Source organism: Typopeltis vanoorti, chromosome 6 (assembly GCF_054136105.1).
Source record: "Typopeltis vanoorti isolate ZY-2024b chromosome 6, IOZ_Tvanoo_1.0, whole genome shotgun sequence".
Lineage (NCBI taxonomy): Eukaryota > Metazoa > Arthropoda > Arachnida > Uropygi > Thelyphonidae > Typopeltis > Typopeltis vanoorti.
In genome coordinates, this window is record NC_143554.1 from 40,311,483 (window position 1) to 40,338,465 (window position 26,983).

General features: G+C 35.5%; 1 protein-coding gene across 3 annotated transcripts in view; it reads right to left on the bottom strand.

The window, feature by feature from the left end:
- l(3)80Fg (dnaJ homolog subfamily C member 16 l(3)80Fg) overlaps window positions 1-26,983 on the bottom strand; it is a 326,699-nt gene that overhangs the window by 72,593 nt on the left and 227,123 nt on the right. For all 3 annotated transcript variants that reach the window (XM_090394766.1, XM_090394767.1, XM_090394769.1), the window contains one exon: window positions 4,164-4,325. In XM_090394766.1, coding sequence (XP_090250892.1) covers window positions 4,164-4,325 — 162 coding nt within the window. The remainder of the gene's footprint in view (window positions 1-4,163; window positions 4,326-26,983) is intronic.

Here is a 26,983-nt window from a genome sequence, read left to right on the forward strand (position 1 = left end):
AAAATTAATTCATTAATTTATGTATTCCTCATTCACAATATCACTGATTTTTATTGGACACTGTCATATACTTTTCGAAAAGGACCTTCTGCATAAACCATGAACATGGCTCTGATTATTCTGAGTGACATCTGATGCTGCATGAGATGTATTATAAGGGACAACTATATTAGCATTTTGGAGTGAAATCACTGCAAGAGGGGGGGGGGGGGGGAGAATAAGCTGCAGAGGCCCTTTCCACATATCTGGGAAGTTTTGTTCCCCAGTTCATTCCACGTTGGCCAGGTAGGTTGGGAGGCAGACTCCCACTGCATAAAACGAAATGAAATAGTAAAACAGGAAAAATTCACCTCTAGCCCTTGAATACTTTAATAGCACTGAGGGAAGGAGCAAGAAGAAAAGAAAGAAGAGGAGGGACAAGTCTACAGATAATATAACAGATATACGAGTGTAGTCTGAAAAGTTCTCGGCCTCGACCATAGATGGCAACACTATTTGGCAAGATTTTTTTTCTAAGTTGGTACCATCTGTAGTAAGCATCCATATGAAATTGCAAGTCATTCTATCAAGCAGTTTGTTTTATAAAGCTGTCTGAAGCAAAAGTGTTGTCAGTATCCTTTGAAATGGATAAAACTGAGTATTGTGCGATAACAAAATTCTTTGTAAAAGAAGGTTTAACGGCAAAAGAAATTCATTTGAAGTTGATAAAAGTTTATGGGTACTCTTCTCCTTCATTTTTGACAATTAAGAAATGGGCTGCTGAATTTAAACATGGCCATACCAGCATTGAACATGATCCACGTGAAGGATGTCCAAAACGTGTAACAACATTAGAAATCAGTGCCGTAACAAGGGCGCAACTAGGTTTGGGAGGAGCAAAAAGTAAAAAATAAAAATAAATAAATAGATATAAAAGTGTGCTATTTTATATTGTATTTTTAAATTTTGGCAATACACCGCTTTAGACATACAAATTCTGCAACACAGCAGAATTCCACTACATTTGGTAACACCGGTGAGTTCCAATTCGTCTCGAGATAGATGGCAACGACAGCGCCTAATATCACGACTTGAACCACTTGAGAATATTATTTCTTTGCAATTGTTCTTGTTTTTGTCTCAAGTAAATTGTTCCGTCGCACCATTAACTATTAACGAATGTATTTTTGCATTTTATGATTTTGTATCTCCAAATTCCCATCTAATCCTAAACATTTGCATAGATAATCTAATACATTCTTCCGTTATCCTCCTAATGTGTCTATCTGCCCATCCTAAGTTTATTACTTTCCATATTATAATTTTAATCCCTTTATGATCTCCTTCGATATCATTCCATCTACCTGAATCCCTCGTTTCATGACCCACCCACAAAAATTATTCGCCAGCCCTTATTTACACCCATCAAACCCAGGATCCAATGAAAATCACAATCTTTCCACCTTACCCTCAATATTTCCATTCGTTCTACGGTACAAATAAGTCTCATTGTCCAGTTCCCCATTCTGATATTTGCCCACGTCACTCTACTTGAAATTGCCTGCCATTCAAGAAGCTTAGCCTAGTATTTAGTGTTGAATACTATGGCTACTCCTTTTCCTTGATTGTGATCAAGGAAAAGAAATACATTTTTCTTTTCTGAGCAATAAATTTTGTATTTATTGCTCAGAAAGATATCATCAGTTTTGTCTTTTTTTGTTTTAGCACCCCTATTATGTCGATCTGGTACTTATCCAATTCCTCAGCTAGCTCCATTTCTTTGCCATTCAGGTTTCTTACGTTGATAGTACCGATCTTCAACTCTGGTGATATTGAGTTGGTTGCTGACTTTTTGCTGTTTGCCCTTGTTCCCTGGCAGAAATAATGGGGGCCTTGTTTAACCGGGCGACACACCAGCTGGCATGAAATTCTGTCAAGTTGTACCATCATTTAATATTGTGGTTTAAACCAATAAGAATACAATTTGGTTGGCTAAATCCTAAATTGCCAGCCCATCCTCATTTGTTCAGTATCCAGGTTGCACCACGAGAAGGCGAGGATTGGACATTAGGTCAGAAGCCCTGGTTGATTCTCCACATTCCTTAAAGGCTATGTGGAGGTCTCCTCTCAATTACACAGCTTTAACCCTTAAGCACTCCAGTTCTATAAATAGGAGTAAATAATGAATGAATACAGAAAAAGATGAACCTGAAATGTGTATTTATTTGGTATATGAAATATTAACTCTTAAATCTAATGCACAAAATGTTTGCATCAAACAAATATGCATACAAAGGAAAGTGTTGTTTGTTCATATTTGGTTAAGAAATATATTTATTTTTCTTTTATAAATTTTTGTCAACTACACAATTTAAATTGCATGTAATTTGCAAAAATAAACTGGCAAATCCAGTGAGTTGCCAGCACCCACCAGGAAAAACTGAAGAGGTTTCCAGTTTCCTTTGTATAAGCATATTTGTTTGATGTTGTAAGTGTTCTGTATTACCAACATTTCACATTACAAACAAAAGTACAATTCAGGTATCTAATTTCTTTTTAATATAAGTGGATATTAAATCCAGAATTATTTCAAAGCTGAATGTAGAAACTGTTAAAGGTTCGTAAAAAAGTTGACCAGATAGCTTACAGGAATACACTCACTGGCATTCACGAGTTGCCTTAGCACAGATCACTTAGAAGATATTGGTGCTGCTCAAGTATCTATTATATTCGCCTTCTATTGGTCCACTTTGATAAGATTTCACTGGCCTGACAGCTGTTTCGAACTGGATGGTTCTCAGAGACCAGACAGAAACCTCAAGAGGGCAAAAACTCTCATTCAGTACTGGAACTTGAAATGTTGGAGAGGTGTATTTTTCGTAAACAAACTCTTGGTCAGTGTGTAAAAGTATTTATTAAAATAAAGAGCCAAGGGCTTCAAGTTCAGCAATGTTTTGGCCTCTTTATTTTAATAAATACTTTTACGCACCAAGAGTTCGCTTACAAAAAATACACCTCTCCAACATTTCAAGTTCCTTACTACTGAATGAGAGTTTTTGCTCATAAGGTTTCTGCCTGGTCTCTGAGAACCAAATAATTTGAAACAGCTGTCAGGCCAGTGAAAACTTATCGAAGTGGAACAATAGAAGGTGAATATATAGATGCTTGGGCAGTTCCTATGTCTTCTAAGTGGTCTGCGCTAAGGTAACTTGTGAATACTGGCGAGTATATAATAAATTTTGTTTAATCCTTTATCCCAGTGAGAGGAAACAAAGTTTGCACCTGAAAATATCTTTAGGACTGAATATAGTGTTGTACTATCTTATTTGGGTAAGTAGTACAACACCAGGCAACTCAGAGCAAAGGTGGAGCAAGCTACCAACACTCCTATCCCAGTATCTCCCATAATGCAAAGTGTATTCCCGTAAACTCTCTGGGCAACTTTTTTTTTTTTTACAATACTTTCATAGTTTCTACATTCGGCTTTGAAATAATGCTGGACTTAATATCTGCTTTACTCACGTAAATATGCATTGCTGAACCTTTTGGCTCTTTAATTTAGTAAATCTATTTTCTTTTTTTTTTTTCCCCCCATCAACAACATTGTTTTTCTGCATGCATTATAAATTAATAGTTTTTTTTATGAAACTCATGATTGACCAAAAGCACCAGTATTGTGATGAACAAAATTCACTTATCTGAAACATGATGACACCACTTAAACACCTATACATGTATTGTGGGAAAACTCCACTGTCCAAAAATAGTTTCCCATACTATTCAGATAATCCACTGTATATAAATTCAACAACAGTGTAACAATTACAACAGTAGGATATATGTATATTGAGGAGGGATCTGTCTTTTTAACATTAGAAAAAATAAATTTTTTTGTTCTGTAATATGATTCGCATCTACAGTTTTTATAAAGAACATAGAATGATGAAAAGTTGTAAGAGTAATTTAATCAAGTGATGTCCTTTATTGCAGATGTCCTGTTTTTTTTTTTGTTTGTTTTTTTTTTTCCCTAGAGGAAAGTAGGATATTTTAATGTCTAAATTTATTTCAAGTTGAAGAATATGTACACAGATTTTTCAGTAGTGTATATCAAATTAACAAAAATCGTGAATGCTGCTAACTTATTATAGATCTTACATAGCATGCGAATTTCAAAATTTACTTACTTCCGATACGGATAAACAGTTCGATAAAACCTTGGAAGAAGTTTAGATTTTGACTCATTATTCAAGAGAAGGATAATGGTTCGGCATCCTGGTTTTAAGAGCCTTACTAAACCATTATAAGTTTCTCCACGAAGTTCATGAATATGTAGTTTGTATTCAGTTCTGGGGAAAAAAAAAAACATTCATACAACAAATCAGAATCATTTTTTAAAATGATATATAATATACTACATTAACACTCGATTTTGCATGAAAGATGCTGAATACTCATTAGTACAAGGGCGAGGTGGAAAAATCAACGAAGCAAAATTTGGTATATTATTATTATCATCATCATATGGGCACCTCCATGGAGACCAAAGACTCATCTATCATACCTCTCCTTGAACCCATTAACAGACAATGCACTCAACAACTGACTCTGACAACCCATTCCACTCATTCACCACTCTCCAAGAAAAAAATCTAGTCCTCACACCTCTACTGATTATTCAACTTCCAGGAATGACCCCTTGTTCTCATCCCTCTAGCCAAGTGCTGAAACATTTTCCCTGCATCAATCCTATTGCTGGCCTGGTTGGCCGAGTGGTTAGTATATCCACTCTCCTGCCAAAGGCTGTGAGTTCGAATCCTGCATAGGCATGGATCTTTGTGATTGTCTGCAAAGATACTAGTGATAGTGGTGGAGAGTAGATGGTGTTGGTGTAGTTACAGTTTGTTGTAGTTGGTGGATTGAGTGGTGGAGAGTTGTAGAGTCAGTGTCCTCCCTCGATGAGTCTTTGGATTCCCTGGAGGTAACACATAATAATAATAATAAAAACTCTTTAAGCAACTTAAATATTTCTATAGTATCCACTCTTTTTTCTACTATCAACCAACTTCTGCAATCTATCCTCATAGGGAACATTCCACAGTTCACTCGCCGCCTTGGTCACTTGCTCCTGAATTCTCTCCACCGCTTCCTCATCCCCAAGAAACCCAGGGCACCAGACGAGCGCAGTAATTCAGATGTAGGAGTATCAAGGACTTGTAAAGAGGAATAACAACTTTCTAATCTCTACTTGTTAATGAATTCTTCAATAGCCAAGTAATCTTATGGGCTACCTTAGCAATATGTCCCCTAAACTTTCTCTTGATCTACCACTACCACCCCTAAATCTCTAGCTTCATCTATTTCCTGGAGTACAGTGCTATCAATGACCATATTGCATAACTCTGTTCACATATTTCTAAATGCTAACAATATTAAATTCCTTCCAAACCTCTTAACTTTAATATGATTCTACCGTTAATGCCATCTGTTTGCATTGCTAATTTTTCTTAGAACATTCCTATCTGTGATCTCTGGTCTTTAATCAACTGTTACTTCTAAACCCAATTTTCAAAACCACAAGTTAAAAGTGAGCAATGTCTTTTATAGAGATATCCTCAGTATTTAATAATTCCCCTCTTATTCTATATAAATTTATACAGCTGACTTCTCATCATACCAGATTTGCTTATTGTGTATTACCATATTTAATTTGTTATTTTACTAAAAATTATATCTAAATAGTTGAAATGTTTTGCTTGTTTTGTAGATTATTTCTCCATTCAGTATGCAGCTGATGTTTTCAACATTCCTCAATAATTTAATAGTGTTTGTATTTTCATTGCTAATTTTTATGCCAAATTTGTTATAGCATTTATTCAATTTAAGTAAAGAGTCCTGCAGACTCGTACTGGATTTATTTAAGGGTATAACATCATTTGAATAAATAAAGAGTTGAGATTAACATCTCCAATTTTGATATCAGGTTTAATGCCACTTTCCTTCATAACGTCATAACTTTCCTTCATAATCAAAATGCCAGCCTGGCTGGCTTAGTGGATAGCGTATCTGCTCTCCAGCCAAAAGGCTGTAGGTTCGAATCCCGCCATGGGCATGGATGTTTGTGGAAATACCACTGGGGTCAGCATAGATGACATTGGTGTAGTTGCAGTCAGTTAGTGATTAAATGGTGGAAATGGAGTTGTAGAGCAGGTGCCCTCCCTCTATGAGTCCTTGGACTACCTGGAGGTGTCAAATAATAATAATAATAATGTGATCCACATAGATCATGAATACTGCAAAGCCCATTTACCTGCTTTTACATCCTGCTCCTTCAATTCTAAATGCTGACTTACAACTTATATATATATATATATATATATATATATATATATATATACACGAGGGCGTGCTGAAAAGTTGTAAATATCACCATGAAGGAACTGAAGTAGAACTATATAACTTACACAACATTCTACATATGCCCCACAAAGTGTTCTACACTTGTTACAACATTGCTGCATAATTTGCAATCCTCTGAGGAAAAAGTATTTCCTTTGTTGCACAAACCAGTCCTCAACTACAGATATGACTTCATCTGTGGTATATTTTGTTCTCTTCAAGTATTTCTTTGCATTTGGGAACAGGAAACAGTCAGATGGGATGAAGTCTGGAAAATAGGGTGGGTGAGGCAGACATTCAAAGTCCACGTTGTGTATTGTCTGTTGGATTTCATGAGCAGTGTGAGCAGATGCATCGTTCTGCAAAAGTAACATGCCTCTGCTGTTTCCGCAGTTTTCCTACAGTACCTACTTCAATTCCTTCAAGTTGAATAAGCTTGAGCTATTGAATAAGCTGCTGCTGTAACAGTTTCACATTTTTTAGGTACTTGATACCTAAAATACCACAAAAAAGTATCTAAAAAATATACCATCCATATCCCAAAAAACAATGGCAAGAACCTTCCCTGGTGACTTTTGGGTTTGAAACTTCTTTGGCCAGGGAGAACCTTTATGTCTCCACTCCACCGATTGTTGTTTAGTCTCTGGGTCATAGTGATGAAGCCATGTTTCGTCAACAGTCACAATACAAGCCAAAAAATTTTCATCTGATTTCTTGAAATGATCCAAAATCCCTTTTGGGTGACAGTGTAACCTCTAGAGAGTGCATCCCTTGGGTGCCAGATAGGGGAGCCCACCATATATATATATATAGTGGGGTGGTCCGAATATACTGAATAAGGACTTGTGGACGAACAGGGCCATAAGGGGCAATCATCTTAATTGTAAGGGAAGTGGCACTCCCATGGTCCCCTAGCTGGATCTATCCTCTTCTTCCCCACTTTGAGGAAGATCCACTCTCACTTTAATCTTTCCTATAAGGCCTTATCAGCCAACTCTTCTTATTTTATGACCCTTATGCTATTAGAGTACTTGAGGTCCATGGGGGTCTTTCTGTTTCTGGCATTATATCTATGTCACCCCCTCTATAAACCTCTACTATAATTCTACTCTATCGTACAATAATCTACTCTTTCCCCTTCAATATACCCTATTCCTCCTATGGGTTTAAATTTGGAAGAAGGCTATTCAGAAGCCTTAAAGTAACAGCCCTACCACTGGACTATCTATCGCCAGTCACCTGACATGGAGAACATTATTCTACTTTTAAGCCTACAGAAAAGGTAATCGGAATGAATCTATGGAAAATGACCCTAGAATGGAAAAGGTAAAACGAAAATGAAAACGACAAACTATAACACATACAGCAAACTGGAACGTAAGAGGAATAGCATATAAAAAAAATAGAATTAGACCAAATATTAAATGAAAGAGATGGGCCTTAAAGTACAAGCCATTAGGAAAAAGAAAACCAGGACGTCCTCTTAAACGATTCAATGATGACTTCTAAGGCCGGAACAGGCCATACTAGGCCTAAATCCTTGATATGTATGATGATGATGATTAAATGAAAGAAATTATCAAATAGCAGTAATCACTGAAACAAAAAAGGAATTAAAAGGAAAACCATGAGAACTGAAAATTTTAATGCAATATATAGTGGAGTTGACAGAAACCAAAGAGCACAAGCAGGAATTATGATTTAGATTCATAACTTCCTTTTAAAACAATTAAAACATTATAAATTATGGAATGAAAGAATAATAAAGGCTAGAATAAAAATAGATAAGAGGTTATTTAACAATAATTGATTTATATGCCCCAGAAGAAGCAGGAGAACAAGATAATATTGAATTTTATAATCAGTTACAAAATATATATATAATAAAATATATTAAAAATAATTATGTAATAATAGATGGAGACTTAAATGCAAGAATTGGAAACACAAAAATTAATAATAATATAGGAATATACAGAGAACATACTCTAAACAGGAATGGTAAAAAATTGATCGACTTAATAGTTTATAATAACTTAAAAATAATGAACTCCTCCTATAAACATAAAGACATACACAAATATACTTGGGGCAACAAGAGGATGGAAATCAATATTAGATTATTTTATTTTAAATAAAAGGCCATCAAAGTTCTCTTTAGATGTTAGAGTTCACAGAGGATATGAAATAAGTAGTGACTACTTTCTCGTTAAAATAAAATTAAGATTACCACCTAAATGGCTACAAATAACAAGAACAGAAAGAAAATTTAAAACATTTGTTTATAAAACTAGATTATTAAATGATACAAATATACAATGGCTATATGAACAAAAAATTAACCAATATTTGAATAAAATAAAACAATACGAAGAAATAGACATAGAATGGCTTAATATAAAAATGATACTAAATGCAGCAGCAAATGAAAGCTTAGGAAAGACCAAAAACTTCAATAAAAGAAAAAACTGAAGGGACAACACAATCAAAGAAATAATCAAAATGAAAAAATAAGCCTATCATAAATGGTTAAGCAGTAAAAGATTAGAAGATGAAATAGAATATAAAACAATAAGAGCCATAGCTAAAAGTGAAGTCAGAAAAAGACAGAAAATCATGGAACAAATTTGTTTCTAATTTATAACATGATTTATATAAAATAAGAACCAATAAGATTTTGAAACACTTAAATACAGATACTAAAGAAAACATAAAATTAAACCTCGAATTGAAATTAGAACAATTTCTAAATTTCTATAGAGAATTGTGGACAGATAAATATTTTAAAAAAGATAACTGGCAAACATTTAATGAAAATGAAATAACTAAAGAAGAATTAGAAATCAGTCTGAAAGAAACAAGAAACAGAAAATCACCTGGAAAAAAAAAAATAAGCTAGGTTCAGAACTATATAAATATGCAGGAACAAGGTTCAAAGAAAGACTCCTATTATTTTTAAATAAAATCTATTCAACTGGTAACCCCCACAATAGAATGGAAAAAAGCAATTGTGATTCCTATATTTAAAATAGGTAGCAGAGATGACCCTATAGAGGTATAAGGATACTAAATTCCTGTTACAAAATATACAGCAGATTTTAAAATAAAAAACTAATAAAATATTCCGAAAACTTTATTTTAGAAGTACAGAATGGATTTAGAAAGGGCCGATCATGTAGAGAGCCGGCCTTTTACCTAAAATTAATCATAGAGAAAAGAAGAGAATACAATTTAGAAACACATATTACATTTAATGACTTTGAAAGAGCATTTGACAAAGTTAAAAGAAAGAGAAATACCAAATAATATCCTAAAAGCTATCATAAGTATATATGAAAATAATCAAATACAAATAAGATTAAATCATGAGCTATCATATACGAAAGAGATAAACCAAGGAGTCCGACATGGATGTCCCCTCTCAGCAAATCTTTTTAATATTTACCTAAATGATATAATAATAAAATGGTATAAAAATTTCCATCAAGGTATTAACCTTTCTCCTACTGTGAACTTAAACACTCTCCTTTTTGCCGATTACCAAATAATAATTACAAATTCTGAAGATAACTTACAGGAAGCTACTTTAAACCTAAATGAGATAGCCAAAGATTATAGTATGATAATATCAACAGAAAAATCAAAAACTATGGCCTTTAAAGGACAAGATCCGGTAAGAACTAAAATAGTAATAGATAAGATTTTAGAACAGGTGAATTCATTAAACTACCTAGGTTGTATGATTACATATGAAAAAGATATAAACCTAAAATTGCAAAATATGTATGGAAGTGAAATCTGGACAATAAAACAACGATTAATAACAGCAGAAATGAAGTTATCAGAAAAATTACAAAGCATGCTCTATTTGATCACAAAAGACATGAAGAAATTACGAAAAAATTAAAAAATATAAACATAAATGGATGGAACAAGTTCAAAGAATGAAAACAGAAAGATTACCAAAACAAGTTTTGAAGTACAAGCCATTAGGGAAAAAATAAAATACTAGTATAATGGTGGGTAGTAAATGACATTGGTGTGGTTGTGGTTCATTGTAGTTGGTAGATTGAGTGGTGGAGATAGAGTTGCAGAGTAGGTGCCCTCCCTTGATGAGTCTTTAGACTCCCTGCAGGTATAATAATAAAAAAACATCTTTAATAAATTTGTTAAAATCCACCCATAATCAAATAACTGGACAGTAAATGAGATGATATTTTTTTCTAAAAAAAAAGTGTAAATTATGTGAAGAAAATATTTAGGCATTCATATAATAAGGCTGAAAATTCAATCACCACTTAATAACTCTGATAATTCACTTGTGGTGAGTGCATTTCTGTGTGTGTAGACTTATGAGTTTTATTTTATTGAGTTTTTTTTTTCTTTCAATATTTGCTTATAATGGCCGAGAAGAAACTGTTTGCTTTTGCAATAAAAGTGATTCAAGATATATTATACAAGGATAGTCTGAAGAATTCTTGACCTAACAATGAAAAAACAAATTTATAATTTCAAAATTATTTTTATTTTTCAACATAATCTCCCTTAACACTAATATATTTATTCCAGTGATGCTTCAGCGCCATTATCCCATCCCTGTAGTGGTTCTCAGTAAGATCTGCAAAATACCCCTCTACTGCAAACATTGATTGCAGCTGTAGAGGGGTATTTTGAAGCTTGATTTGAAGAAAAATGCTGATCAGCAATGAAGTTTTAGTTTTGGGAAGAGACAGAAGTCAGTAGAGGCCAAATCTGAGGAATAGGGTGGATGTTCCAACAATTCATAGTGCAGATCCCTTAATTTTCCCACTGCCAAAACATCTTCATGGGCAGGTGCATTGTCCTGATGAAAGACGATTTTTTTCTCCTGCAAACCAGGTCGTTTCTCACAAATTTTTTCGTCTGGTCTGGTTAAAAGATCAGAATAATGTTCCCTGGTTATTGTTTTACCCTTTTCAAGATAATTAATAAACAAAATGCCTTTAGCATCCCAAAACACCGATGCCATGATATTTCCTGCTGCTGGAACCAACTTTGTCTTCTTTGGTGCTGAACAACTGGCTTCTGTTCAGTGTTTTGATTGCTGTTTAGATTCTGGTGTGTAATGGTGAATCCAAGTCTCATCCATAGCAATATATCGATGCACAAAATTAGTTTTATTTTGTTGAAATGCTCCAAGCACTGTTCAGAGATTTTCATGCGAGTGCGTTTTTGATCTGTTGTGAGCAAGTGTGGCACCCATCTTGCGCAAAACTTTTTCATGTGCAATTCTTCATGCGAAATATATCCTACACATTCTTTTCAAATAACTATAGTCTCAGCAATTTCACGCATTTTGACTCACCAGTCATCCAAATCCAAATCGTGAACTTGATCAATGATTTCTGGTGTTGTTCTATACTTTTTGATGTCCTTCACATGGATCATCTTCAAGGCTGGGCAGCCCATTTCTTAATTGTCGAAAATGAAGAAGAGTGCCCAGAAACTTTTATGAACTTCAAATGAATGGCTTTTGGCGGTAAACCTTCTTTTACAAAGAATTTTATAACTGCATGATACTCAATTTTATCCATTTCAAGGAATACAGATAACACTTTTGCTTCAGATAGCTGTACAAAAAAAAAAAAAAAAAAATATTTGATAAAATGACTTAAAATTTCACATGGATGCTTATGACAGACGTATCAACTTAGAAAAATAAAATTTTGCCAATAGTGTTGCCATCTATGGTCGAGGCTGTGAACTTTTCAGACCATCCTCATATGAATGCCATAGCACTATTCATACAAAGCACCATGGCATTCATATATATATTTGATTGCATCTGTGCAATACTGTCTGCCCTAATATCATCTCAAGCTTTTGTAAGAGAAGTTCTGTTTGCAAACCCAAGAGTTATATGTGAATTCTCCCATCACGAGCAAAAAATAGCCACATGGGATGGTCCAGCAGGGAATTTATTTTCATAGTGTTTCATAGTTGCTGACATGAAAGCAACAAGAATTTGTCTTGAAATAGAGCATTTTTTATGGCTTGTTGGTTGATAGGGTCCAACCATAGTGGGGTACTCTCTCTAGCAGAAGCATACTCGGGACCCATTTAATAGAATGGGTCCTGAGTATACTTGATCTAATCAATTTTCAGTACAATCAAAGCAAAGAATATAGGTCAGCTCCCAAACAGGTGGAATCCCAAACATCCCAAACAGGATGTGAAGAATATTCCACCTGTATAGCACTTATCTTGTAACTGGTTTATGCAAGAATTGAGCTCCAAAAACATGGCTTCTGGGCAAATGGAATTAAAACGCATTAATGTTCAAGTTGGAAAGCAAACACAGACTGATTGTTGTGATGCTGAGATCCTACCTCAGAACTCATTCAGACTCATTTAGAGAGTGTGGGAATTTTTTTTCTTGAAGATATTTTCTCACGCTTAGGGCAAAGACTTCATGGATCTACTCAATAAAAAATTGCCTGGTTACCCAAGCCTTAATATTAGCCCCTCCACATAACAGACAATTTACTTTTCATCACATTATTTTTCTTAAACACCTCGGATTCTCAGAGTGGTACACAAGCAAGGTGCATTCATCACGATGCACCTTGGCTATTTTACCTGACAAGGGAAAACCTACAAGCAGATTGAAGGCACAGCTAATAGCTCCCCCAATGCCAATATTAACATGGAACAATTTGAAAATGGCCCTAAACTCTGTCCCTCTCAAACCCATAATATGGGTGCACTATGTTGGTAACGTGTTCTCCATTTGTCCACATGGTAGAGATATTACAAATGATTTTAACACAAGGACGAACTACATTTTTACTTGTACAGTGGAACCTTGGTTGTCGAACATAATTTGCTCCTAAAGGCTGTTCGGAAACCGATTTGTTTGAAAACTGAAACCATTTTCCATAAGAATTAATGTAAGATGGATTAATCTGTTCCCAAATGCCCAGATGAGTGCTTATTTAAACCTTTATAACAGTACCTCATGCATAAAATTGTATACAAAAGCAATGAAAATGCATAAAATCCTACACAAAAAGAATAAACACAATAAATAGATAAAATATAGACTAAAATTTAACTTCACTTTACCTGTACAGAGGAGAGTTGATGGCATAAGTGGAAGGTGGTGAGAAAGTGGAGTCCCCCCCCCTTTCCATAAAAACATCTGGTAACTGTCCTTCTGGGTTCTTTTCTTTTTCTCTTTTCTGTCTCTTGGCACCACTCGACACTGCTTGAGATACACTGGATGTTTATCTCACTAAAAACCTGTCCAATGAGATTTTTTTTGCCTACGTTTTAAAATGTTTCTGAAGTGAGACATGGCATTGTCATTGAAAAGGTTTATGATACAGTTTGCTACAGCTTTGTAAGGTGATATCTTTCCACAAAATTTTGCACCTCACCCCATTCCACACACATTTCTTTGATCAAAGAACTAGGAACATCCTTCCTTCCTTCGTCTCTGAAGACATTTCCTCTACCACCATCTTTTGCTGCTCTTTCTGAAGGTGCTCCAGTTCTTTCATGGTGAGCTCATCCCTGTGAGCTTCTATTACCATGCTTTTTCCCAGAGACACAATATCATTGACAGCAGCAACATATTTAGCCTCAAATCCCAAAATGTCTGTCGGTCTGTAACACAGTCTGGACAAAATTTTCTCCATGCCGAGTTCATGATCCTGTAAGTCACGTGCACCCAGGTTTTGTCAAGGATACTTAAGCAATGGAGGATGCTGAAGTGATTTTTCCAGAATTCTCTGAGTGTTAATTCTCTGTCAGAGTCACTTCAAAGCGTCTTTGAAATAGTGCTTTGGTGTAGAGTTTTTAAAAGTTCGAAATGACCTGCTGGTCCATGGGCTGGATTAGAGGAGGAGTCATGTTGGGGGGGGGGGGGGGGGGCACTTCACTGTGATAAAATCAAACTCCTCCACCAACTCATTCTCCAAGCCTGGAGGGAGAGCAGGAGCACTGTCCATCACAAGAATGCATTTTATTGGCATTTTTTTTTCTTGAAGATATTTTCTCACTTAGGGCAAAGACTTCATGGATCCACTCAATAAAAAATTGCCTGGTTACCCAAGCCTTACTATTAGCCCTATACATAACAGAAAATTTACTTTTCATCACATTATTTTTCTTAAACACCTCAGATTCTCAGAGTGGTACACAAGCAATGGCTTGAACCTTGAAGTCCCCACTTGAGTTTCCACATAGCAAAAGAGTCAGCCTGTCCTTCATCAGCTTATGACCTGGCAATGCTTTTACCTCCTGAGTGATGTCCTCATTGGCAATTTTTTCCAAAATAGGCAGGTTTCATCACAGTTGAACACTTGTTGGGGAAGAAAACCCCCTCAGCCTTTACATAGTCACTAAATTCTTGCACGTATTTCTCAGCAGCTTCTTGGTTCAAACTTGCAGCCTCCCCATGCCTAACCACACTATGTATGCCACTTCTCCTCTTAAATTTCTTGAAATTTAAGAGAAGAAGTGACATATATGGATACATCAGTATCATACATGGTATGATACTGATGTGTCCAAAGCTACTAGAGGAAGCACACTCTAGTAGCTTTGAACAAATCAGTATCATACCAGAGTATTCTTTAACAGATCATCATGTAATTGCCTCGCTTTTTCACAAATTACAGGCTCAGAAATGCTATCAGCTAACTGTTTCTCATTTATCCAAATAAGCAACAACTTTTCCACATCTTCAATCGTCTGTGATCTTTGTTTAGTAAGAACTTTCACTCCTTCTGCAACATCAGCACCCTTGATCGCCTCTTTATTTATGAGTATTGTACAGATTGTTGATTTCACTATAGCAAACTGCACAGTAAGATCAAAGACAAGAATGCCATTTTCATGTTTGGATTTCTTTTTTTTACCTCTATCATAATTCTAACAACTTTTCTTTTTGCTTTGCTGCTATCACTATCCTTCTTCGGCCCCATGGTGGCTTATTTATAATAATTTATAAAAAAACAACAAAACGCAAAGAAAATCAAGAAAAGGCACTGCAAACTCGAGTAGGTGTCTGCACTGAGCAGAGGCTGCGGCATAAATGACGCTCTTCCACCATACATCTCAGCTCATGGAGCATGGTTACCAGTTTTCTGTTTGGGAACCAAGATTCTGTTCAGAAAACAGTGCATTTTTTGTTCGGAAACTGATTTGTTCGGGATGATAGTCATTCAACAATCGAGGTTCCACTGTTCATGAAACAATTTTCATCACTACAGTCAGCGATGAAAATTTATTGCTAGTATACTAATAAATTATATTACACAAAAAAGGTGTTATAAATTTTATACAAATTAAATTGCAATATGTTTTTCATAAAAGTTATAAAAATTTCCTAAGGATGTAATTAAGGAATTAATGTACTGTGATTACAGAAAACATTGTGGAGAGACAAGTTCATGGAAATTTTTTTCTACTTGGCTATGTTACTAATTATATATTCGGTTTTATCCTTTATCCAAGTATAAGCAAACAAAGTTTGCGCCTGAAGTACTTTCAGGACTGGGACAACTCGTGGTAAAGGTGGTATAATTTCTCATCACTTGCCTTAGTATCCCATAATGCAAAGCACATCTCCTTGTGGACATGTATGATGCTGTGCATTAAGGGAAGGGTCACTACCAAGACCGGTTTCAACCTTTATTGAGATCTCATTAGTGGGATGGTTATGATGGTGATACTAAGGTGGAAGTAATGGAGAAGTCATATTTACCTATATGAGTTGCCAAAGGGTGTCACACCCTAATATTAAAATTTTCTGGATTAGAGATAAGTTTATGGAAGTTTTTTTTACACTTGGCTCTGTTACTAATTATATAACCCGGCCTGGTTGGCCGAGTGGATAGCTGCTCTCCAGCCAAAAGGCTGCGGGGTCGAATCTTGTCGTGGGCATGGATGTTAGTGATTGTCTGTGAAAATAGTGGTCGGTGGTAGATGGCGTTGGTGTAGATGAAGGTAGGTGTGGCTAGTGGGGTGGTAGAGACTGAGAATTTTAGAGTAGGTGCCTTCCCTCAATGAGTCTTTCGACTCACTGGAGGTGTTATGTAATAATAATAATAATTTGGTTTTATCCTTTATCCAAGTGTAAGTAAACAAAGTTTGTGCCTTTAGAAAATTTATAATAGGGTGTGACACCCTTTAGCAACTTGTATAGATAAATATGACTTCTCAATAACTTACACCTTAGTATCACCACTTCTGGGTCTGGCTCTCATCAGTAATTCTGATGAGACCTCAATAAAGGTTGAAACCGGTCTGGGTAGTGACCCTTCCTTTAATGCAGCGCATCACACGTGTCTGCAAGGAGATGTGCTTTGCATTATGGGATACTAAGGCAGGTGATGAGAACTTATACCACCTTTACCATGAGTTGCCCCAGTCCTGAAAGTACTTCAGGTGCAAACTTTGTTTGCTTACACTTGGATAAAGGATAAAACCAAATATATAATTAAGGAGAGACATTTCAGTATGGAATATGTCTATCCCAAACTGCGATGCAGCTCTCACAATGTCGTACCAAGTGATTCAGGAGTTCTTGAGACAAACTGGCCCACTCCTCCTTCAGAGCTAAGATAAGGCCTTTTTGGTTTTCTGGAAGGGAATGCATCAATGTGAAAGCAGCAATGAATCTCCCTATTGTATCAAATGTGTTCTGTGGGATTGAGATCCGGAGAGTGTGCTGGCCACTCGATTCAATTAATATCCTCAGTCTCCAGAAGTATCTCCAATGCTCATGTACTATGTGGTGTGGCATTATCATCCATAAAAATGAATTCTTTGCCTACAGTACCACGGAACTGTAGGCAAAAAGAACTTGTAGCTCAGTGCATCCATTAATCATAATGCCCCCCCATCACACACCATTACCCCAGCACTATAATATCTAGTTCTTTTCAAGAATATTCTTGCAATGGTAAGCAGTTCTACTTTTACGCAAGATTAAGTGTCACCTAGAATCAGCGTGTTGGTTTTGTCTTTCATCCAACCGTATATTTGCTAGCTGTTGGTTGACCCCACGTTCAAACATAAAAAATTTTTTTATTATACTGCGGCACTCTATGTTTGACATTACACAATTATTGTGAAGGAATCAAGCATCAAATAGCACAAAAGCAACGTGAACTTACTACAGGCCAAAATTTTCTTATTTATACATAGGGTTTCCCGCAAGATTCGGATTTTAATGAGCGGTGCAATGAAACTGAAATTAGGCAAGCACAAGAATCAAATTAAACAAGATATTTAATTCTCTCACAATATTATTCTTACATAAGAAACAAGAACTCCATTAAAATGAATACAATTAGAAAATAATTTATGCATTCTATAAAGTATTTAGATTCTGCTCAGCTGAGTGCATCTTTTACTGCTAAAACTTATAAGGTTTTCACAATTCTCATCCATTAGGATTTCAACTAAATTTCACTTTAAACAACATCAATATTCAGCAAAACACTTAAAAATTAATTCTTTTTTTTTTTTCTCATAGAATAATCATAAACTTCATTTTTTATCAAACACTTAGCTGGCATCATCAATATCTATCAGAGGATTAAAATAGTTCTTAAAAGGCTCAGTTTTGAATTTACATACACAATGTGAGATAATACATTCAAACACGAACTAATTCTTCAATGAAGTTTCTCACATTAGTTTCACAAGGAAATGTTTTATAATATCACTCACTCAAGCTTGATATTATAAAGTGTTGATATTACTTGTGTCTGGAGAAATTTGACCAAGTTCTCCGGACACAAGTAACACTACCACACGTTAGTTATAGAATAGATATTCTTACCGATATGATCATCATAGCTTGCACAATATGGAAAACTCTTACAACACTTGTAGGCACTCGATAATCTTCCATTATAAGCAACACAAAACTTATGGTATTCCTGAGTTCAATAACTGATTTGTAAGACTGGAAAATGTATTTTCTTGCTCGTAATAACTTATCTTACGATAAATCTAGATCATATTATTATCCTTTCACTCGGGTAAATTCCTTTACAAGATGACAGGGAACTACAAATAAATATGAGTTTGAAGTAAGATTCATTAAAATCGGAACAAGTTTCCAAATCTTTGTTACGTCGTACGATCCCAGGTTAGATCACATCTCATGATCTTCCTACACTCTCTCCATTCTCCTTCTTTCTTTCTCTATTTCATAAATCCTCTCTCTTTTTCCTGCTCAAACTTATTTTTTTTCCACTCTTCCAGTTTACAACGAAATTCCCTCGTGATCATTGTACAATTCCCAACGCTACGGCACGTGTTATCTCAAAATAACTTAGTAAGTTTTCTGACAGCAGCCAATCAAATCACATTAGCAGAGTCCCTTAGAAATACTTTCAGTAACAACAAATAAAATGCATATATTACAGTTCACTTAGGATACATTTACAAGTTAATATAAAGAATATATATAAGATAAATAATTTAAAAAAAATTACAATTATTATTTCAATGAACAAAAAACAGTAAGTGTTTAAATTACAATTTACTTAGAAGCAAACTTAGCTCAGGAAATGCAATGCATGTTAAATCATGAATGAAGTATTAATAATCATAAAATTCTTCATTCACAATTTAACAAGAGGAAAGACTAAAACGAATCTTATGTAAAGAGTACATTAACTCACTGATGTCTAATTTTTATGAATACAACACCACTGAAAATGTGCTCTACAATGAGCTGTGGACAAAGCAATGTACACTACAGGCCTTCAGGCGTATAGGACTACCTTTGTCGCAGATGCCTTGCCACAGTCCTGCATTGATTACATTTTGCTGTTGTAACGAAAAATTTGTCTTCTTGCTCCATGATAGAGCGAAGTTGACCTCTTAGCAAACATCTGGAACACAATCCATTGGGTTTGAAACACTGCCCAGAGCCTGGATACAATGCTATGTGAGATTCCAAACTCTCTAGCAATATCAGTAATTCTGCAACCTTCTTCAAGCTTTCCAACAATTCTTACCAGCATGAAATCATCTAGATCAGTGTTTCTCAACCTGTGGTCCGCGAAGATGGAACAGGTGGTGCGCAGGCAGACTTAAATTAATTAAATAAATATTTTTTTTTAATTATCCAAACAAAACAAATTAAAATTGAATAAGTAAAAATTATTGAAATCAAATAAAGCCTTAAAAAACCAACAAATAGCGTCAGAATGTTCAAAGACGGAAGCAATAAACTATATTGTTATTCACTTCACCCCTCTTTTATTATTCGTCATTCTGCTGCCAAATTTGTAGCTGCAGAATGAAAAATAATAAAAGAGGGGTAAAGTGAAAAACAATATATTTTTATTGCTACCACCTTCCCTTGCTGTTTTGTCAGATTTGAAGTGAACATGTGTTATCCACATTTCAACCAATTGCTTGTTGTGTATTGATTTTTATTATTGAAGGTTTCCTTCAACCAAGGAAAGTATCTTCAGAAGTGCTAAGTGATACTTGAACAAAGTGTCATGAGTTAACCCCAATATTTATATATTTTTTGGAAACGTTTTTTTAATAATGGAAAAGTGGCTCAGAACTAGGACTTTGAAAAGAAGAGCAAATGAAACAGGTAATGCTAACCCTAATTGTAATACACGTGTTGTAATGGCCAGTAAATCTGATACTATTCAAGTAGAAGAAACAAGCAGTTCAAAGAAAAAATACAGTAGGAAATATAACAGTTCATATTTAGAATTCGGGTTTACTTGGTGTGGAGATGAAAGTGAACAGAAACCTCAATGTGTTTTGTGTTATGAAGTGTTGTCAAATGAGTGCATGAAACCTGCGAAACTCCGATGACATTTAGAAACTAAACATTGTGATGTGAAAAATAAGCCAATTGAATTTTTTCAGCAAAGTTTAGGGACATTAAATCATGGGAAAGATATAATATCAGCCATGGGTTCCATTAATAGCAAAAACAAGGAAACCTCATTCTATCGGGGAAAATTTACTACTTCCGGCTATAAAAGATGTGGTAAAAACTATGTTTGGCAACAAGTTGTTGCCAAATGACACTGTCGGTCGGAGAATTAATGATATGGCAGGTGACATAGAATCTCAGTTAATCGAAAGAGTTAAGAAGAGCCCTTATTATGAGTTACAAATAGACGAGACTACTGATGTTACAAATGATGTGCAGTTAATATGCTACATAAGATATGTGCATGATAACAACATTCATGATGATATTCTGTTTTGTATACCTTTGTCATCCCAAACAACTGGTCACACTCTCAATAATTACATAATACATAAAGGGATCCAGTGGGAAAAATGTATAGGCTTCTATTCGGATGGAGCTGTGCTCTTACAGGCAGGCATAGTGGGGTTGTTTCTAAGGTCAAAGTAGCAGTTCCGGATATGAATTGGGTGCATTGTTTCATACATAGGGAAGCGTTAGTCTCCAAAGGAATGCCACCAGAATTTAAAACTGTGTTATACAAAGCTGTCAAGATAGTTAATTTTATTAAAGCTCGACCGTTAAATAACAGGTTTTTTCAGCACTCTGCGATGAAATGGGCAGTGAATATACACAACTTTTGCTTCATTCTGAAATTTGCTGGCTTTCCAGGGGCAAAGTACTAACAAGGTTATTTCAATTAAGGCACGAAGTTCTATTATTTGTAAATGAACGTAATTCTGATTTTGCATCACTCCTTGTTGAAGAAACATGGTTATCAACACTATCCTATCTTTAAGACATTCTTTTGAAATTAAATGAACTAAATCTCTCCCTTCAGGGAAATTTTCTAACTGTTCTTGATGCCTACGACAAAATAAAGACATTCAAGAAAAAACTAGTTTTATGGATTAATTATGTAAAAGACAGACTATTTGCACCTTTTCCAACATTGAAATCCTTTTAGTGGAAAATAACATTTTTGTTCATTCTGAGTTTGTGGAAAGGGTTTGTGACCACCTCAAAAATCAGAAACGGAATTTTGAAACATATTTTCCGAATAACTTTTATAAGAAATTTCTGTGGGTTCGCGATCCATTTCAGGCTTGCAGTCACGAGAATGACCTTTCGTTATCGAAAAAGGAACAGTTAAGTGAGCTTTCAAGTGACAGTGGGCTTAAAATGCAATTCCGTGATCTTGGTTTTGCTTGATTTTGGATCTCGTCTTCAGTGAGAAGTGAGTTTCCGGAATTATCTGAAGAAGCGTTGAAAATCATCCTGCAGTTTTCTACAACCTATCTTTGTGAGAAAGGATTTTCATTGCTCCTTCAAATAAAAACAAAATACAGAAATCGTCTTAGTGTGTGCCGATCTTCGACTGATGTTGACCAATATTGAGCCAGGTATCCAGCAACTCTGCAAGGACCGAGAAGCTCAACCATCCCATTAAAAGTAAGTGGTAACATAATTATATTATCTTATTTGTTTAATAAAAATTAAAACTTTGCTCAATGATTATACACTTATAATCGCTTACTTCCAATTTAATTAATTATGTTGCCATATCTTTCAAAACTTGCTTTTAGATTCATTATGTTATAAATGGCAAAGTTTTTCCTGAAATGTTGGTAATTCCTAAATAGGTTTTTTAAAAAAAAATTACAAAAAGTCAAAACGAAGTATAGGGAAATAAATTAAAAACACTATGTTTATTTTTGAAGTAAAACTTTCATTCCAACATTCTAAAATGTTATTTTTCTTGCTATTCTGTTTGCAAAATCGTCGATGATATTGTCAAAGTCTATTTTATCACTCAGTTGCTGTTTTAAATGCCAAAAAAGGTACTGCCAAGGGCAGATCTCTCCCCCCAGCTACACCTCTGTAACTTAGTGGTCTGCAGAATTGTTTTAGGCATTTTACTGGTCCATGGGTTTAGAAAGGTTGAGAAACGCTGATCTAGATGATGTCTTTGAGACATTACAAGACATCCAAGCTTGCAACTTTACTCTTTCAAATACCATTTGCTCACTGCAGCCTTTTATCCAGTTGAGTGCTACCACAAAATAGAAAGAGTACAAAAAAATTTTTGTACTCTTTCTACTCAAAATCGTTACTTATACATATTGCCACAAGCTTATTGTCTGAATTTGCAGTTTTAATCTTCAGAAATAGTGTTCATTCTTAGGTTTTGGCCACCAGTGTATGTTCTAGTCTGAGTTCTGGGTGAGAATAAAGACCATAACAACAGCCAAAAAGTGCACAAGCTGTCTGCACCACTGATGGTGAGAGAAGGTGAGCCAGTCAGCTTGCTTGATTTTCCATTGTGATATCTATGGTATAGTATATAGTTGCCCAGTGAAAAAGTGGATATCACAGGGAAGTAATAGTTCCCAAATAAATCATTTCCCCACTTAAACAGCGGAGGAGGGAGGGTGAGCATGCAGCTGCTGAGTCAATCCCACTGAATGTTCAGGAAAGCATATGTGCATATTAAAAAAAGGTTTTGCTTAGTGCATTCAAGAGAGAGAGAGATTATTATTGTTGCTGTCAAGCATGAACTCAACAATTCTTCCTCTGATATTAGTTTGGATAATACCACAGAGTGTTGTGTCTGTTTAAATTGCATAGTAAAAGTAAGTAAAAGAAAATGCAATATGATGTCATCAATATCATCAGAAATCCTACTGAGCGTCGGATGCCAATTGCCCCTATGTTTGTATTAAGTGGGACATTACTGGAAGGGATATGCTTGCAACAAGGCTGGCGATTCCTTCATGGGCAAGTCCATTCGGGTCCTATCATTACAAATGATGGCTACATTTTGTAATCCCGGATCATTACAGGACTTCATGTGTGTTTCCTGTAGAGCGGTTTGTACGGATGTGAGAGAGCCTTGATATCATCATGGTTTAGATGAAATCCACGACAATTCCACTGTAAAAATGCTTTCATTATTTATTTTTCCTAGATTTTTATTTTTGAAGAATTGTGGATTCTCAGTGTCCACCATTTCTTCATCAGCAAAAATATTTAAGATGTTGTCAAATTGGTCTCCCTCTAGTACAATACATACAAGAGTGGTCTGAAAAGGTCTCGGCTTCGACCATAGATGGCAACACTATCAGCAAGATTTTTTTTTTTTCTAAGTTGGTACATCTGCCATAAGCATCAATCTGAAATTGCAAGTCATTCTATCAAGCAGTTAGTTTTATACAGCTGTCTGAAACAAAAGTGTTGTCTATATCCCTTGAAATGGGATATAGACAACTTTTAAACCTTCTTTGTAAAAGAAGGTTTAAAACCAAAAGAAATTCATTCAAAGCTCATAAAAGTTTCTGGGCACTCTTCCCCTTCATTTTCAACAATTAAAAAATGGGCTGCCAAGTTTAAATGTGGCCGTTAGCAGCCTTGAAGATGATCCACACGAAGGACATCCAAAAAGTGTAACAACACTAGAAAACATTGATCAAGTGCAGGATATGGTATTGGATAACCTGCAAGTCAAAGTGCGTGAAATTGCTGAAAATATTGGCATTTCAAAAGAACGTGTAGGATATATTTTGCATGAAGAATTGCAAATGAAAAAGCTTTGCAGCCACTTGCTCATAGCAGATCAAAAACACACTCCCATGAAAATCTCTGAACAGTGCTTGGAGTGTTTTAACTAGAATAAAATTGATTTTTTGCATCAATTCATTACTATGGATGAGAATTGGATTCACCATTACACACCAGAATCCAAACAGCAGTCAAAACAGTGGACAGAAGCCGGTTGTTCAGCACCAAAGAAGACAAAGTCGGTTCCATCAGCATGGAAAGGATATGGCATTGTTGTTTTGGGATGCTGAAGGCATTTTGTTTATTAATTATCTTGAAAAGGGTAAAACAATAACAGGGAAATATTATTCCGATCTTCTAACCAGACTAGACAAAAAGAATTTGTGAGAAATCCAGTTTGCAGAAGAAAAAAATCATCTTTCATCAAGACGATGTACCTGCCCACAAAGGTGTTTTGGCAATGGCTAAATGAAGGGATCTGGCACTATGAATTGTTGGAACATCCACCCTATTCCCCAGATTTGGCTCCCTCTGACTTTATCTCTTCCCAAAAACTAAAACTCTTCCTCGCTGGTCAATGTTTTTCTCTGAATGAAGGTGATTGCAATTGTAGAGAGGTATTTTGCAAATCTTGCTAAGAACCTCTACAGGAATGGGATAATGATGCTGGAGCATTGCTGGAATAAACGTATTAGTCTTAAGGGAGATCATGTTGAAAAATAAAATAATTTTGAAATTATAAATTCGTTTTTTCATTGTTAGGTCAAGAACTTTTCAGATCACCCTTGTTCATTAATTATCTTCTAGCAGGGAAGTGAAGATATTACATCTATTAATGGATCTGAAGGTATATCCTTCATTTTCTGTAGCATGTGTTCTGTTATTTTTTGAATTTGGTTTTTCATTTAAGGGAACCTCTTTTTTTTTTGGAGTGAGCTCAAATTGATTTTTCTCTTTGATATGCTCTAAAGAGGCTACAAGCAAATTATACCATTTAGGGATGCTGTGGTTGCAAGAAGGTGGGATTGACATATGTATTATTGTCCCTACCGACTCTTTACACCTGCTGTCTTAGCCTATCAGAATTTACCACTGAATGTTGCTAATTATGTAATGCACTGCCTTCTGATATAGGACGGTCTACTCGGTTTTTATTTTTTGGATCTCATTTTCATTCTTTCACTTTTGGCATGCATAAGAATAAGTGAGGTGATATCTCCCCTCAGTCTTTGTTTTCATGTTCTTTACTACCACATAGGTAGTTTGAGAAGGATCATACTTCTGACATTTAAAGCAGCACAAAGGGTTTTGGATGCAGAGTAATGGAGCAGTTGAGATATCCTGCTTTTACAGCAGCTAGTGGTTTTAGGTGGGCTGAAATTAAGGATGATATTCCTGTTGGGGTCCATTCAACCAAACTTGGTATACGTACACACTGGAAAAAACTGAAAATTTACCGAATATAAAAAATAGTAAAAATACTTATATATATAACCATACTTATAGTGTCAGATGTCAAGGGACATTTGACACTATAAGTGTGTGGTTTGGGATTAATAAAACAGTAATAGCTAGAAGAGCCACAACAAGTCGATTTTCATGTCTGTATAACTTACAGATGTGGTTCAATATGTCCTCCTTTCACATGTTCTAATTAATGCATTCTGTCAATGGCATTTTCTACAACAAAACAATAGATCTGCATCGATTTGCCTCACATGCTGTTATTCTGTCTTTCAAGGTTGCTAAATCAGGAACATGTCCTTCATACACCAAGTGTTTCAGATGGCCCCCACAACCAAGTCACAGGGGTTGAGATTGAGATCAGGCAAATGAGGTGGCCATGCTGTGGGAAATGTACAACTAATCACTCTGTGTTCTGTGAAGTGTTTTCATAACATTCACCATACCAGCAATCCAATGTGAGGTGGTGCTCCATCCTGCATGAATATGATAGAGTCAAAGCATCTTTGCTACTGCAATTGTGAAACAACAAAGTTGAGTCACCTAATTTAATAGCTAACAGCAGAGATGGTACATATCACTGTTCCTGTCAGGCATAGTAGTTTGAAAAAGTGCAGACCAATAATAAACGATGCAGTGAAATCACACCACACTGTGACTTTCAGTGGTGTGATTTCAGTCTGATGGAACGCATGGGGGTTATTTGCAGCCCAAATGTGACAAGTGAGTGAATTAACACTAACGTTCAGATAAAAATGTGCCTCATCACTCCATAAGATCTTCCATGGCCATGCATCTTTCACCTCCATTCGAGCTAAGAACATCATGACCACCTACAGTCGAGTTTCCACATAACCATGAAGCAAAGCTCGAGTATGGGAGATCTTGTAGGAGAAAAACCTCAGCATTTAGCACAGGATTTTCCACACAGTTGAGTAGTATAGCACATTGAGTTGCTTTGATATCCCGAGCACTGCTTAACCCTTGTGTGTTATTCATTCCTTGTTCCACGATGGCAGCTGTAACTTCGTCAACTCAGTGAGGAATAATCCATTTGTGCCCTCGTCCTGGCCTCACTGCTAAAGATCTGCTATTTTCAAATAGTGAAATCATTTTTCTAAGATTTGTTATTGTCATTAGATCTTTTCTCCTATCCTTGAAATGTTGGAATTCTTGAAGCACAACATTAGCTTTACCACGCTATTGATGGAAAAGCTTGACTAGCAATGCATGTTCCAGTAAGGTGAGATCCACAGTACTTCATTCTTATCAGAATGACAAATAAATCATCACCAACTCATCAGTGAAACAGTGAGATTATGCAAACATCACGTGATTCTAGCACTGTCTGTCTAGCACTAACTGTCTGCCAGTGGCAGAATTTTGTACTTTTTTTTTTTTCCTGTAAATCAAAACTCCATATTCTAGAGTGTACTTCAATAAGTTTGGTTGAATTTCGTACAATACATTTTTTGCTACAGGACTCCAAACAGTTCCTCTTTAATTACACCACCCTATATATCTTCCCATATGAATCCATGAGTTGGGTATCAAAAAAAACAGTTAATCGTTGTTCATCTGTTTTATTTGTAACCTAGATCCCAGAAAATTAAAATTTCAATACTGTCTCGTATA